We start from the raw sequence: 16,430 nt of genomic DNA on the forward strand, positions 1-16,430 counted from the left end.
AAGTTTTTGGCTTAGAAATGTTCGTTGTATGGAATTGGTTCACAGAATATTTTGTTTGGAATTTTAACAAAACTGGGGATTCAGGAAAAAAAAAGGAAACTACAAACAGTTGCCAATCAAGGGAACTCCAAAAGGGGAGGGGGGGGGGGAAATGTGTGCAGAGGAAAGATTCCTTTGATGAATATTTGATTAACAAAAATGGGCTCTGATCAGCCATGCTTTTTCTGCTCCGTGATGGCTTCCTTTCATCCATAGGCCAGCAAAACAGATCAGTGATTTCTGAGCACCTCTCAATTTGGCTCCATCCCCAGCCCCTGCTCTGTGTTCCGTGGGTGACACCAGGCTCACCCTCCCGGGCCGTCATCTACCTTTTATTAAAGTACCACCGACACCAAACGGAAGCGAGAGCTACGGCAGAAGGAGAACCATGGAAATGTAAACACATTCCAAAGCACAAAAACTTAGCTTAAGAATAACAGCTGCAGTTAATTCCAGGGAAAGCAGCTTGTTCTATAAGCCACCCCTTATTCAGCTTTTCTAATATTTCTCTCCCTCTAAGGGGGCTGTGGGGAGGAGGAACTTTATGTTGCTTTAAGCGCCGCTCTTTCAACACCCTCAACACAGATACAGCTCCCCGTGCCTCAGCAGCAGTGTCTGTTAAGAGAACAGGGGACAAAGGCAAATCTTTGGAAGAGCAGGAACTAAAGCCAGCCTATGGAAAAGCAATGGGCGAGGGCTGAGGAGAGAGTGCAACCAACAATGCTGCTTATTTGTGGGGTGATACCTTAATAAAGACCACTGGAATCCCTTGTTAGAACCCACAGCAGTCCACAGGCCATGGAGACTCCGGTCGTGGAGCTGGGGCCTATCCTGGAATTTCAGAGAGGTGCACACACTCCTCAGCAAAAAGAGGACTCCGGGTTTGAGCACCAACTCTTAAAAAAGTACTGGCCTATGGCTGAAGTGTGTCACTTTTCACAGCAGCACTCAACAAGAACTGGGACAATTAAATAGCAAGTTTTCATGGGGACCTTGTTGCTGCTTTAGATTCTTATAAATGTAAGGGGGAAAAGGAGAACCTTTGGTTTAATATACAATTGACAAATAAAATGCTTTCTGTAGAAATGGTGGATGGAAAATCAAGGGTGGGCAGACAATCTTAAAAGTGAAGAAGGCCACAAGAACAAGTGGAATTTTTTCCTTTTTTTCTGGTTTTTTTTTTTTGTTTGTTTGTTTTTTGTTTTTTGGGGTTTTTTTTGTAAAAACAAAAGAAAGGAAAACATGTAGCTTTTGAGCTCTAAAGAACCTGATTGTAACATTATTGTTGTCCTTTCTCTGGGCAATACGGGTGTAAAGTGTATCCCTGGAATTGCATCCTTCTGTGGGAGCTTCCTGTAATACTTGTTTAATACTTGTTTCACAGAATGCAGCCTTATACAGAGACAGACTAATTCCCTTTGTTTCATTTGTTTTTCAGCATTTTGTGCATGAGTGAAAAGTCTTCTTGGATAATTAAGACTGTGTCTAAAATCACAGTTACAGTATGCTGATCTATAAGGAAACTCAGGTACTGATGCTTAACTATAAAAAATAAGATAAAACAATATTTTAACCCATCTTTTACTAAGTTTATTACACACCAGAATATTTACAAAGTTAAATGTTAACTGTAAAGTTTCTATCATGTGGTTTGTTTTTTTTAAAAATTTTTATTTTTGTTTTTAAAGAACTATGCCCTGCATTTAATAACCCTACAGCAAATACAGGTCATTAACTGAGTCTGTGTGACTGCATTAGGAAACAGGCAGTACTCTTGTGTTACAACAAAACAGTTTATTTGTGATCAGTGTTTTATATTCTATACATCCTTCACAAATTTAATTTTACATAATCGGATACTTCATTTAAAACGTAAGATTTAAGCTTCTAGTTCTTCCCTATAACAGAAGGCTGGTATAAGTTATTTGAAAATGAGGTAACATTTCACAGAACATTTTTTTCAAGTTTTAGAGAACTAAATTTGCATTTTGTTAAAATCAAAAAGTAGGAAAAAGATGTTTCTTTACAAATGACTTTGCTCAAGTATGTGTTCAAAGAAAACAGGATAAAAAGGCTTTTTTTCTTCTAACATTCTGTACTGTACTGTGTTGTTCAATCAATAGGAATTAGCTTCTGCCATTTGCTAAAAGAATGAGTAGTGGGGAACGGGGTAAGTTGGGAATTTCATAACTGGTAACAGAACCATTCTCTTGGGTAAACCTACAGAGAGAAGAAAGGGAGAGGACTCCAAATAAGTTCAGCAATCCAAGAAAGTCAAATAAGAGCTTACAGTAGTGTTCTCATTAACCTTTTCCAGATCAGTCAGTCAATGTGATGTCAGGGTGCAGAGTCCCATAAACAGTAACGCTTCACCACTTTGCACTATTTCAGACAGATGGTTATAGCTTCAAGTCTGCTTTATTTTTGTCCTGGTGTTTGATAAATTTAAAGGAAGTGATATTCTCAAAAGCAGAATGTGTATTTGGACCTGAAGCTCTATTTCATAATCTTTATGGTAATTAATCTCTACTAGCTTGTTCTACGTTGAGGTAATTTCACAGGCCAGTTGCAATTGCAGATATTCTAGACAGGCACTGCTGTGCATAAAACACAACTCACAGGGAAACTGTTCAGCAGTTTTGACCAGCATCCAGGTAGGTCAGCCAAAAATCAAGCACCTACAGTAAATTCTGCATCTGCTTCCTTATTCTGCACTTCCTCTCCTGTGTTGAAGTAGTAAATCTGGAAGGATTGACATCTGCCTGATTTCATTATTATTTTAGAGTTCTTGTGGCCTCACAAACTTCTGCACAATTAAACGTTTGTTTGGTTTTTTTAATCTTGCCTATTTAAATTCTAGTATTTAACCTATGTATCCATTTAGAAATCACAAAGCAGCAACAGCAGGTATTCCAGAGCACCAGATGATCAAAGTGAAGTTTCCCAACATGCAACAGCTTACAAAGGCAAAGAGACATGTTTACCTTACAGCCAAAAAGCATTATCCCAGAACTTCGCATCACAATCATAAGACATTAAGAACAGAAACTCTTTATGTGAAAAATGGGGGCATCCAATTCCACAATGCTTTGAAGTCAGTGATATGTCACATATATACAGCTAAGTGCTTTAAATCCAGCTCCCAAAATAGGCATAATGAGGGAAAAAAACCCCACAAAACAGAAGGAATGAATGAAAAAAGCAAGAAAAGCTGCACGGAAACTTGGTAACAGTAGTATTCCTGCCTTCAGCAGGGAAAGGATTCCTCATGTCACAGTGTGTCACTGCTTGTAAAAACACAGACATGCAGATACCACTAATCCTAGTTATACTCTGAGACTGTTATTTGAAAAGAACCAAGGGGTTTTTTTAAAAAAATCCATACCCCACACTAAATTTCCTTTCATTTTTCTCTGAGAAAACATGTTGCTGTTCCTTGTGTGATGCACCACAAAGGACAACACTCCATGGGACAGCCCTGCTGCCAGCTGCCCTTCTGTCAGAGCACGGGGCCAGTCAGCAGGTGTAAAACTAGAGAGGTTTGCTCCAATTCTGTGGGCAGAATTCCACACTGAGCACAGCCTGTGGGCCCATTCTTCCTCTCAGTACAGAACTGGACCAGCTGGTCCCAGTCAGGCAAAGCAAACATTTGTCATAAAGCAGCAGCATTTTTGCCCTGTTAGAGCTCATTCTTCTAGAAAAGTCATGTAATTGACATTTCAAAATATTTTTAACTTTTATAATGATATCAGGGGAGTTGGTATTGCCTAAGTTAGACAATTCTTAGTTAAATTTGGGAGGAATGACTTATCACAAATGCTAAAAAGCAGAAGTTTCCCACATGAAAAACTCCAGGCCTTAGTTGTGCCGGTCGTTTCAGCAGCAGACCGTGAGCAGTCCCTGCCACAGGAGAGGCTGGTGGGACCGTCCTGGTGTGTGCCAGGACATATCACTGACTCCAAGCTGCCCTGCTCCCATTGCCACATAAACCTCATTCAAAGTAACCAAAAGGGCCGGTTAGAGGAATGCATTGTTAGTCCAGCGTAAAACAAGCCAGTGGGGAGGGAGAAGCCGAGTTAAGAAAAACTTCCATCACAGCTCTCTGGTTATCAGCTCATTTTACAATCTCCATGAAACCAGTGCTTTGCCAGCCTAATAGAACATGTTTCACAGTGAAAAGCGTTGTGGCAAATGACCGTGTCCTGGCTGCCTCACAGACTGATTGCTACCAGTACCAACTATCCAAAACCCATCCTGGTGTCCCAAGCAGTGGTGTTTTAGCCTGCAGGAGTGGGGGGTATTTGCCCATAGACTTCAAAGAGTTGACAGCATTAAGGGAGCGTTGTCCACAAGTCACTTAGACTTGGGGACAAACATTTCACCAATGCTACTGGAATGCCATTTAGCTAAATCTGGGTCAGAGATGCTGAAATAGGCCCTTCGGTAGTCTTTGAATGGAGCACAGACTGGCTGTAAAAAGTAAGGGAACTACTTTGACTGGGTTCCAGTATGAAGGGAACAGGCAATTAGAACAAGCAGTCCTTCCACAGACCAGGCAAAGCAGAGGCAAAAAGCTACTCCAACCAAAAAAGAACCACAAGGTTATGGCATAAAAGTGGTGTTGTTGTCATGGTTTAAGAGCTTAAATCTCTTTGAATTTCTCCTTGGACTGCCACATTTGGACTGCCACAACAGTTTCTGCATAATTTCTAAAGTGTTAATTACAGGGCTGTACGTACCGTAGGCTGGTGCCGCTGTGCTGTATCCGTATGGTGCTCCATAGCCTGCAGGGAAACAGGAGGGAGGGCGGTCATTCTCTGCACTGCCTGCCAGTGTTTGCACACCTGCACATGGGCAGGGACCTGTGCCTGAAGCAGGAGCACAGCAAAACCAAACTCACACCAGTACATACAAATATTGCTGTAAACACTGAAATGTTCCTATGCAGTGGCCTGAAGATAAAGCTGCCAGGGACTTTCTCAAGCCTCAGCATCAAAGAGTTAAAATTCCCTGTTTTATTTCCTCAGCATTTTCTTTTCCACTGAATCCCTCAAGTCTGCACTGTCAGAGTATAGGTTTAGCATGACACAGACATCCCATATTTGCTTATGTTCTTCTTAAAACACAAATGCGGTCTATGCAGAGAGGAGTCATTTTCCTAAATTTCCTTTAGAAAGAGAATGCTGGAAGCCAGTGGCAGATGTCATGTCCTCCTCAGTAAAGCTCCTGTGAATTCTGCTTGCTCTGCCATTTCTAATAGACAGAATTCCACACAAGACATGTGAACACCTCCACACAAACAGATGATTTTTCCCCACAGAGCAGAGTTTGACTCTGAAGTACGTGAGAGAAAAAGCAACACAGGTAGCACCAGCATTGGTTTCTACATGTCAGGAGTTCATGGAGGCTTCACAGGTTTTTTTTCTGGGGAGACTGCTGGTGTCACTCCAAAAAGTAAGAGATTTCTGAGGAGAATAGGGCATGGAGAGAAATAATGTGTGACAGCCAAGGCCAATAAAGCTTAACTCCGGCGACTGGGAAATTAAACTTATTTCTGGAATAATTCCACACTGGCAAGAAGCATGCCCTTGGCAGGTTAAAGTGTCTCTTAAATGACTCCTCAGGCAGACAGACAGTTCCAAAAACAATGTTAACAGCCATTAAAAATGAATTACTGGATTTTAATATTTAAAATGACATGACCATACAGGAACAATGAAGATGACATGCCGCCAACAGTGCCAGGCAGGAAGGCTCCCAAACACCAGGCCTGTGCTATTGGCACATGTGAGCTGCTGGAGGGTGTAATTAGAGCTCATGCTGTAATCTGGAAACCTGAGCATGAGGACTAGAAGTGTTATTTTTTGGAAGCTACGACTGGATTTGCTTTGACTAAGGCATCTTCAGCATCTCATTCTTACAAATCTGTGGTTCTTATAACAAGTGAAAACAATGTCTGGATTCCTTTCACATGTCACCCACAAACCTCAGAGATGCTTAGCATCACAAGGAAAATGCACTTTCAAAAGTAATTTGAGGATGGAGAAAGTGACCATTTCATGAACATTCTCTTGTGAAAATGTGAAATGGGAACCAGAAGCCCTTGGACTTCAGAAGCTGTTTGCTAATAAGAGCAGTGCAGTGCGGATGATGACTTCCATCAGCCAGAATATGAAAAGAAATTCTTTAATTTCTGGCCACCACAGAAGCTACTAATAGATGCTTCCGGGTGGAATTCATGTAGAGGGGTTTTGGGAGCTCAGGGACTCTTGAGCCTGCTGACTTCATGTTCACAAAGGATTCTTGGAAAAGGCACTCCTAATGCTAACCAGAACATGATCCAGAAGGTTCTTAGGTAGGAAGAGGGTTTTGGGAATTGTGCCTTGGCAGTGAACTATGAAGACAAATCATAAAATAATAAAGCCAGGAAAGCCATTATGCCCATAACTGTGTGCTCTGTGCATACAGGGCTTTGAGCTGCACACTCATAAAGGATACACTCTGCCAGCTTTCCAGCTCTTTGATTTATTTAAACCCCCATGAAGCCCTCTGCTCCATCTCAGATGGTTAAAGAAATCACTTGCACAGGTGAATAACACACATGAAAAAGAACACCCCATCGGACAAATACTAAACTATCAGCTACAAGTGTGGTGCCTTACCTGGTGTTATGTATCCAGTAGCAGCAGCTGCCCCAACAAATGCCCCTCGTGTTAAAGCACCTCGTCCTCTGCCTCGAACAGCCTGGACTGCTGCAGAAACAGCTGTATTGACAACCCCTTTAGTCTGCCCAGAGTGACAAAAAATAGCAGTTCAGAGAGTGAAAGTGTTGCTGGAATACAAGGCCATCTGCATTAACTCGCCCCCTTTGAGAGGGCTCTGTAAACATGCCTGATGTGCCAGGCTGGCTGAGCACAGCCTGGAGAGTGCTGTGCCAAAGGATGTGAGTGACAGGGACACAGCGGGTCCCTGGCCCTGGCCCTGCCTGCAGAGCCCAGCACGTTCCCCGTGCTCAGCCCTGGCAGTCCCTTCCCTCAGACTGTGCCTTATTTACCTCGGATTTGGGCATGATTGAACACTGCTGGCTTCTGAGCCTCTCTCTGCTCTCTCTCCCACCTCCTTACAGCTTTCCTCTCCCCAACCTACAGCACTGGTTTTACATCTCCCTTACCCTCCTGAACCCACGTAACTGCAACAGAGCCAGGACTTCACCCCCCACCAACCAGCTCATGACAACACCAGCCAGTGTTAACCTCACTTTACTAAAATGCCGCCTTCTGTATCAAAAACCATCCCAGAGCTGGGATAATGATCCAAAAAGCAAGTGGCGGTTCTTACCTGAGGAAGAATCTTCTTTTTCTTGTTATTTGCTGCATTAGGCCCAGAAAACAGTTTTTCAAGTGCTGCTAATGCAGCACTTGCCTTTGCTACTTTCTTGTTTGGGCCTGCACCTCTGAACTTCTGCCCATCTACTTCTACCTGAAAATTAAGACATGAGTTTATGCATAGTATTGATCCACAGGAACACCATGCTGCACCCATTTAGCTGATGTGCCACCCAGAAAGAACTTCAGTAGGAAAAAACATCCTTAGTGTTTTTATGTGATAAATTTCTACTGATTCTGGATTTGAAACTGCTAAAGGATACCAGGGTGATCCTGGGAAACTAGTGTGTCACAGATACCGGGAACCTGGAAACTACAAGCGCAACTCACAGAGGACCAGCGTATCTCTTGGATACTGGATTTAGCCCATACCCTGGAGCCTTCCTTGTCATGAAGTTTGGGGCTGTCAGAATCCAGTTTTCATTCTCACTGCGTTTTCCTACAGTAGAAAGGCTATTCCTTTCCCCAGCGAAATCATCACAGCAGCGGTGAGATACGTAACCTGAGAAATCACCACTGCAGATGCGCATTGCAATAGGCAAAATAGAAACTTGTGAGCTGCAGCAGCAAATGACTCTGCTACACCATCAGTAACCCCTCACCAGCTGCACCTGTGCTCCACTCACCTCCATCACAAAGCGCTTGTCATGGCTTCCCCCTGTCTCGGAGATGAGCTCGTACTTCAGACCTCTTCTCTTCTCATTGAGCTCCATCACCGGGTTTTTGCCACTTGCTGTGAGTATGGGACCCTGAGTTCTTACCTAGGGAGACACGCAGGGTGTTACTTCACAGCCTTTCCCTCTTCAAGAGGCAGCCAAACCTCTGCACACCTGTATCACAGATAACACTGCCCTGGCTACAGCACAGCCTGTGATGCTGGCACAGCAAAAGAAGGGCAAGAGGACAGTGGTGTCACAGAAGTCACACCCATTTATTTCTGTTGGTGAGGGCTACTGTCCTCATGGCCTGGTCTGGTGCCTGCACAAACTAAACATGACACCAGCTGCACTTGGAATTGCAACCCTGAGAGAATCCGAAGCTGAAGGTGGGGCTGTGGTGTCAAGTTCCTTGAAATGAAAGGCATTCACACCGAAAGGAGAGACTGGCCTTCCCAGCCCTGCACATGTCTCTGCTATTCCCTCTCATTATGTCTGGGCTCTACCGAGCTCAGAGTGAAGAAATCTCATGCCCTGAGTCATGTGTTTCAGTGGAAAGGCCTGTAACTGCTTGGAAAGCAAGGTAAAGCTGAGATCTCAGCACACCAGATCAGTCTGCAATAGAATTCTCTCAGCTATGGATAAAAACAGAGCAGTTCCATTAAAAATAGTCAATTTCCCTGGAAATTCTCAGTGGGCTAAACATGTATGTGGTTTGAGTTATTCATGATTGCACACTGTCTGGAAATTGTCTCCCAACTGAAGAAATTTATGTTTTACCATTCTGACAAGTAGAACAGAAAAAAACAACCCCAATGAAAAGTGAAACCCCAAACCCCACACCTCTTTTGTACTTCCAATGCAATCCTCACCTCTAGGGTAGCTGAGGTGTCAGCTGTGGAATTTCCAGTATTATTATTGCTTGAGATTGAAGACGTTGTTTCATTTTTGCCTTCAGTATCTGATTTTTCATCAGAACTTACACACTCCACATCTGCATCAAAACCTGTTGGATACCCCATCGCTTGTAAAACCTACAACAAAGCCCCATGAAATGAACTGAGACAGAGGCAGCAGAACAGGAACAAATACAAAGTTGATCACAACACAACAAACAATCCGCCACACATTTTAAAAAGGCAGATTGCTTAGAATATTAATTCTCTCCTAATTGAAATGGAGATACCCATTTCAGTGGTTTTCAGTAGGGAATACAATATCAATGGGGAAAATAATTTCAGGTTTCCAAAAGTGGAATCAATACAAAGCAGAATTTTAGTCTTGAAGATACTCATGAGCATCATTCATCATCTCAAGATTTCCTCGTAAAGTAAGAAATTAAAGACGCTGGTTAATGGCCTTAGAAGGAAGTAGTTTCATGCACAATTTCCCCCCTCCCTGTGTCTATGGACAGATCAAGAGATGGACTGTGGGGCAAACGTGACCAGCAGTCTTGTGATAATTAAAGCCTTGTACAGGATGGTACTTCTGGAGCTCAGTTCCTTCAAAAACATCCTCCACGAGCAAGGCCAGCCTCTACCTTAACCAGCTTCCTGATCCAGCTGCACAGAGCTACCACACATAGGGCAAAGGAAACTGAAAGGAACCTGAAGCTCTGCTGAAAATTTAGGGCCAAGAACAAAGTCTGCAAAAATGACTGTGTTCGAACCCTGAGCTGAGAACTGCCTGGGTAACCCCCAGCTCAGCTCCCATGCGGCTGGGGTATATCTGGCTGTGTTTTCAGGGCTTCTGCATTTTAAAAAGGTCAGATTAGAAAGTGAAATCTCACATTATGCCCTCATATAAGACAGGGAAGGCAGGGTCTGGGTCTGTTGAGAAGGGAAAGAAAGAAAAAAAGCAAGTCTCGAGCACACCACCCATTTCCTCTTGGCTTGAATCGCGGATGTTTTGATGTGTAAATTCAGAGAAAACAGAGCTGGGTCGGCACCAGCACAGATCTGACTGACGCAGAGAGGTTCAAGGGCAGAGCAGTCAGTTTTTCAGGGCAAGGGGGTTTTTTGGGCTTTTTTTTGCTGTTGTTTTTTAAACTGCAGGGAGGAAGGCAAAAGAATGAGGCAGAAGGTCTGGAGGGACACACATGCAGAGAGCTACTTTTCCTGGAGGAATAACACGTGCCCTCAGATACTTCTGGACACTTTGAACTTGAAAGCACGTAGGACAATGGGATTTTCAAAACTGAAATCAAAGGAAAGCAGAAAGTTGCCAGATGAAGATTCTAAAAAGGAAATTCTTGCTCAAAACAAAATGAGGCAGAGAATGACAGATGGGCCTGTTCCTATCAGAAGAGCAGTTTTGTTAACAGATGTTCTTTCATAGACTCGTTTAGGTTGGGAAAGACCTTTAAAATCATTGAGTCCAACCATCCGTTACCCCAGCCCTGCCCACCACTAAGCCATGACCCTAAGCAGCACATCTGGTGGATGCTCTCACTGGGCAATGTCAGTCCTGCTGTCACGTAGGGCACCTACAGGAAGCAACAGCAGCTTGACCAGTCTCTGAATGATACCAGTGTCCTACTGGAAATTTGACTGGATAAACGATTGACACAGTTTAGCCAGTACACAGAGGTACTCTTCAGGTTCTCAGGACAGAATTCTATTTCCAGGAGCTCACAAGCCAGGAGTGGACACAGAGAAGGAGGGGCAGAAAGAAGCAGCCACCAACATGCCATTTCCAAACCAACAGGAGGAAGGAGCAGAACAGAACACAACTAAACCCCTCCCATCTAGAATTTGACCACCACGTTCAGTCCACTGCAACATGAGCTGACCTGTAGAGCCCTGGGAAATTCTTCCCCCCTGCTAGCACAAAACCAGTGATGCTCTTTGAACCATGCCCAGCTGTCTTTAGAACACACAGTGAGCAGCTCAGCTTAATGAATCTTTTGGTTTTTAATTTTGAGCTTGCATACTACTAGTTCTAAGCACATTTCATAGTCCATCCCGAGATCTAGGGTTAGCAGATTACTTGAGGCTGCCTTACCTTCACTGCCACATGGAGCTTGGCTGTTTTCTTAGAAGGTCCTGATGCTTCATAAGTCGTACCATCAACATCTACAGACATTGTGAAGACTGGGGCATGGACTGGACCAGACTGTGACAGCAGCTTATACTGAAGCCCTGGCCTGATTTGGTTCAGCCTCATCAGAGCATTCATGAGATCTATTGCTTTACTATCTAGTACTAGTAGAAGATAGTAGAAGGGGTAGGGGAAGGAGGGGAAAGGAAAATAAACAAAACAAGATGAACAGAAAAATGAAACAGTTTGCATTTCAGCGCCTTCTGTCTGTATTAAGGAGCAAAACCCACCCCTCAACCTCTCATGAGGGTGAGGAGAGCCATAACGCTGTTAGGTCTTTAATAAGCCGTTCTAATTTGGGGAAACATCTATAATGACCTGGTTTTATATTAACACCGTTCTGTTGCAGCTAGCTGTGTTCCTCCTGGCTGCTGTAAAAGGAGTAGCAAGTTTTATAGCTAATGGGGAACCAGATCCAGAACTGGCATCCAAGTAGCACAATGAAAATGGCCCCCAGAATGACTGCATCCCACAATGCCAAGAGACTTCTAGTCTTGTGCATATGTGCAACAGTCATGTTTTGCAGATTACACATTTTATTTTCCTTGTGGTAGGTCTTGAGAGACCAACACCTAAGTCAGGAAGGGGAAGAGTGAAGAGAGTGTAATCTTCACTCAGCAAAGTCACTGCAGTACTTCAAAAAGACCCCACAATACAGGGGTGTTACCATTAAAATACCTCAGCTGCTTGGGCAACTTCAGTTCTGGTGTAACTTGATGGGTAATCCCATTTAAAAATGCAAATCATTCAGTTAGTAAAGCATGTCAGGGGAAATTCAGATGCACAGAGATGTGTTTGACATTCTAAATGCAGGGTGATAGAGACAACAATTTTGTTCCAAAGACTTTTTCACATGCTCTACCACACCAACACAGAGAAGCTTTTAAAGCAGCTCCCCCTGTACAATAGATCTTTGAAAACAGAATGAAGAAGTGCTGCACTTACTTTTCCTCAGATTACGCTTCATCTTTTTATTTGGATCTTTATCATCTCCAACACTGTCTTCAAATGGTCTCTTCAGAGCAGATGAGCCTGTACCTAGGGTATAAAGTTCCTTGTAATACGGATATGCCATTAGGAAAACACGATCCCACAGCAGGAGTCTGATTAGTCCCACACTGTTCCCTGCTTGTTTATAGAGAAAAGAACTCATCCATCAGTCACAGCTTTCTTATTGCTACATGAAAGCCAATACTGGTTTACTGCTAACTCTACGAGGCCAGGCAGGATCTCTGTGTCCAATACCAGCTGTGAGATAAGGACTGCAAACCTGCAGTGCTGTTTTCCACATTTAGTCTAAGCAAGACCTCCAACAGTATTGTTTTTACAAGAAAACACACATGGAATTTTTTAAAAATTAGATATATATTGTTTTCTAGGAAGAATTTTTGAGTAATTGTTATTATGGACCCTTATTATATACTGTTTGACATGCCTACAGTCTCTCCTTGCCAGCATAAGAATCAAACACTACTTCAGATGCCAAGGGACTTTGTGCTTAAAGATAATCATCAGCTATATTACAGCTGTTCTGCCTCTCGTCTCTTGGTATTTCTAGAGAACAGAACTTCCAGATTTTATTCTCACAATGAAATATTAAAAAAAAAAATCACCCCACATAGAAGAAAAGCTTCTACTTCACATTCACAGCACATAATTCAGAACTTCACTCATTCTAAATTAACTCCTAGTTTACTGCCCAGTTAGTGACTTTTGGAACAAATAATACCTACCTTCTTTGTCAGTTACTGACCAGGAATATTTCTGAAATGACTTATTTGATGGGAGGGGATCCATTTCCAAAACTTTATAGATCTGCCCAAAGGCTGATAATCTGAGTGCATGCTGAAAGGCACAGTAGAAACACAAATGAATCACAGCAAGATTTCACTTCAGTTGCCCAAGTTTTTTAGTAAGTCTTTAGACACAAAACTACTTCTGTGGTTTTGACAGACAAGAAGACAGCTTTTACAGCTGGCCTCAGCAATAGCTGTGGAAAATGCTAATGTCTAAAAACATAAAACTCATGAATTTCTATAACACAGAGTGCAGGGCACACTGACAGGGAGCCCACCCAGGGGCTCTGTGCTGAGAGCAGAGGTGGGTGCACAGACATCCCACTGCCTCTGCAAGGGTAAGATTTCACACATTTAACTCTTGCACTCCTGAACTATGGTTTAACCTTTCCAGGATAAGGCAGCACAGGATCTGTCAGGACTGCCGTGAAAAGAAGCCATCCTGGCAGAGGAGAAACGGTGCTAATGAGCTGATTTCCTCACTGTTGCAGCACACACAGAGTTCCCTACCTGAGCACTGTGTGTAATGGCTTCTTTTTGCTGAACTGTCATGTAAGACAAAGCATCCGTGGGCTCGCGCTCGCAGGGGTCGTGCAGCCCCGGGCCCCCTGGCAGGGAGAGGAATGGGGATTACTGAGGGGAACGAGCAGAGTGTGCAAACAGGGACTGACTGAGCAGCTGAGCCCAGCTGCTGCGGAGTGGGCAGCATCCCTTCTCCAGCAGGGAGTCAGGCCTCACACAACGCAAACTGACCCGGGGTTTTACACCCCTGCAGTGGCCACAGACCTTATCAGGGTAAACACTGCACACGGGTGATAACATTAGCTGAAATCAGTAGGTCTGGAAGAAAACACGTAATTTGGACAGATACGTAGATTTCGAGGAATCTGTAGAAACCAGATAATCATTAAGTCTATTTGCCTGCAACCCCTTAATGAGGTATGGGTTAATTTATAACAAATCTAACATTTCCCGTTAACTTCTCCTGCAGTGGCAGTATCATTCACACAGTGACCACAGTGCAAAATCCTTCCTTTTAATTTTAAAGGAAAAACCATTAATTGCACTCCATGGCAGGTTCAGAGTTCACGGCAGGCATTTCTCATATAATCCTAGAGCAACAGCTAAATGTTAAGGTGGGCTGCCCATCCCTTTGTGTTCCTGGAGTTCATTTGGCCCCTTACCAGGAAGCAGAATTCCAGATGCCAAACACTCCATCACTCGTCGCAAGGCTTCCCCAGCGCCCAAAGGTCTATTACAAGTACCTATAGATTTTTCACATATAAGCTCGAGTGGCTAGAAGACATTAAATTATGATTAGTATGGACACAAGGGTAACTGTGACTGCAGTTACAAATGAGGGAGCAGAGGGGATGAACATTCACATCAGGTCGCTTTGTAATCCATTACAGGTCTAAGGGACAGAGACCTGCCCCAGAGGCGGCCACGGCCTCATGCAGGGCACTTGTCTTTGTCCCCTCCTCTTGAGTGACCTTTTGAGGACACCAGCTGCTCTCCAGTGTCTGCCCAAAAAGTCAAAGAGGAGGGGTCTCTAAAGTCAAGCCAGGTGAATGTTCTCCTCTTAGAGGGTTTTCAGTTCCACACAAGAGGAGCACCACCTCTGCTGCCCTACAGAGTGTTCCTCCCCAGGCATACAGAGCAAACCTGCCCCAGGCAAGGACAACAGCCGCTGGCAGGAGCGGCACCGTCACGGGAGCAGGATAGTTTAGAGGACCAAACAAGAGGAATGGAAGGCAACAAAGTGGGAACCTATTGCCTTCTCTCCCCTACACAGGGAGCAGTTAATGGGGAGCAAAGGAGCAGGGGTGGAAGGAGCAGTCTCATACAAGACTCTGCTTTCTCCAGTGCAGACACTGCTACAACTCTCAGGAGATCTGAGACATGACCTTGTGGCCTTCAGCTCTTTCTGTACTTACCCAGCCTTTCAGCGGTGCCCATGTGGGGACTCTGTTGCACAAATCCCGCAGAATACGAAGGACAATTACACATGATTTTAGTCCATTTGCCCTGGCCTAAAACAAACAAAATGATTCCAATACACCTGCAAAAGCCTGGTCTTCAGTTTTGCTTTTCTTTTTAAATGCACAGAGTCCTGGGATAGGTTTGGTTTTAAATTATTATTACTTAATACTTAATCAGCTTCATGCAAAATAAAAACACTTTATAAAAGTAACCTTGAATTTAGAGAGACGTATAAAAAAGGCAGCGAAATGTCAAGATTGCTTTTGTAGCCTCATGACAACTCTGGACCAGCTGACTGTCTCCCTGTCACGTTTGCCCTCGCACAGTACAGCACTGGGTTGGAATTCTAGACCTTTGCTCTAGGAGGGACTAGTCAGAAATTAAAGAGGCATTAAAATTAAAACTGTCTCAAATTAAACCTCGCAAGGCTACAATAACAACAAGGTAAGAACAAAGAGCCAACCTGAAACCATTTGGCGTGCCGCAGAGACGCCAAGGCCTCCAGGCATTTCTGCCTGTCCAATAAGTCCGGAGGATCTTTCATCGCAACATTATCTACTGGTAAAAATGGGATAAAAAGAGACAGATACAATTTGACCAAGGGGTTTCTGTCACAATACAAAAAGAGCGGCAGCATCTCAATGAGATAATAAGACTCCCAGAATTTAAGTGCACGGTGTTATTTAATTTAAACAAGCCATTAAAGGTAGTAAATGTGCACGTGTGCAACAGAAGCAAAGGCATTCACTCCTTGTAAAATAATAGTAATAATAAAGATGGCCACTGCTACAGACAATCTGGGATCTTATTAAAAATGTAGAACACATTTCAGGGCAGAAAATAGCTCTATAGCACTTTTCCTTTTTTTTTTTTTCTTTTTTTTTTTTCCTGTTGGGATGTATTGGGCTTTTTTTTCCTCTTCTTTGTGACTTCTATTCCACAAAGGTGGCACAGAATTTCAAAGCTTCTTTGGACAAGAGGAAGATATTCTCAGGGGGTAATAAAAAAAAAGTAATAGGTAGAAAAATTATATCCATGCAATTGTTGAGAATTCCAAAGAAAAACATTGAATATATTTGAAACATTATTGCATGAACAGTACTAGCCAGTATAATTCAATGAAAGAAATATACAGGAAATGCTAGTACAAAACTTTAGTTTGATTTGTCTTTCATATAACCAGAGCATATGAAAGAGTGGGTTTGGTAACTTCCAGGTCATTCATTTATTTGAGAGGAAGTGCCCTCATGTTAAAGCTTCCCAACAGCAACTGAAACCAACAGAGGAAATTCAAAGATGGATTTGAGAGACAAGACACTGGTATTTTCTGTCCAGGTTTACACTTTTTTGCCTTCCTCCCTTTTATCAACCAACTTGTAACAACTGCTATTAGCAGCCACGTCCACTTCTACATTAAGGGGAATTCTCTCTCACTCCTTTCTTCTGTATTTATTTTACTTTAATCCAAAGGA

At 43.2% G+C, this 16,430-nt stretch overlaps 1 protein-coding gene across 4 annotated transcripts in view; it reads right to left on the reverse strand.

The window, feature by feature from the left end:
- The window catches only part of STRBP (spermatid perinuclear RNA binding protein), a 73,792-nt gene that overhangs the window by 25,708 nt on the left and 31,654 nt on the right, over window positions 1-16,430 (reverse strand). The window contains exons 6-18 of one of the 4 annotated variants that reach the window (XM_066201365.1): window positions 15,422-15,513; window positions 14,913-15,008; window positions 14,160-14,271; window positions 13,486-13,583; window positions 12,913-13,024; window positions 12,125-12,217; window positions 11,084-11,283; window positions 8,953-9,114; window positions 8,051-8,185; window positions 7,378-7,518; window positions 6,702-6,825; window positions 4,779-4,823; window positions 1,814-2,259 (exon numbers count right to left, since the gene is read on the reverse strand). In XM_066201365.1, the coding sequence (XP_066057462.1) occupies window positions 2,183-2,259; window positions 4,779-4,823; window positions 6,702-6,825; window positions 7,378-7,518; window positions 8,051-8,185; window positions 8,953-9,114; window positions 11,084-11,283; window positions 12,125-12,217; window positions 12,913-13,024; window positions 13,486-13,583; window positions 14,160-14,271; window positions 14,913-15,008; window positions 15,422-15,513 (1,487 nt within the window). In that variant the 3' untranslated portion in view covers window positions 1,814-2,182. Of the gene's footprint in view, window positions 1-1,813; window positions 2,260-4,626; window positions 4,824-6,701; window positions 6,826-7,377; window positions 7,519-8,050; window positions 8,186-8,952; window positions 9,115-11,083; window positions 11,284-12,124; window positions 12,218-12,912; window positions 13,025-13,485; window positions 13,584-14,159; window positions 14,272-14,912; window positions 15,009-15,421; window positions 15,517-16,430 lie in introns of those variants that run through there. The other 3 variants (XM_066201364.1, XM_066201368.1, XM_066201363.1) reach the window with 3 other exon arrangements.

This window comes from Chamaea fasciata, unplaced genomic scaffold (genome assembly GCF_029207755.1).
Source record: "Chamaea fasciata isolate MVZ Bird 193981 ecotype frontalis unplaced genomic scaffold, bChaFas1.0.hap1 SCAF_20, whole genome shotgun sequence".
NCBI lineage: Eukaryota > Metazoa > Chordata > Aves > Passeriformes > Sylviidae > Chamaea > Chamaea fasciata.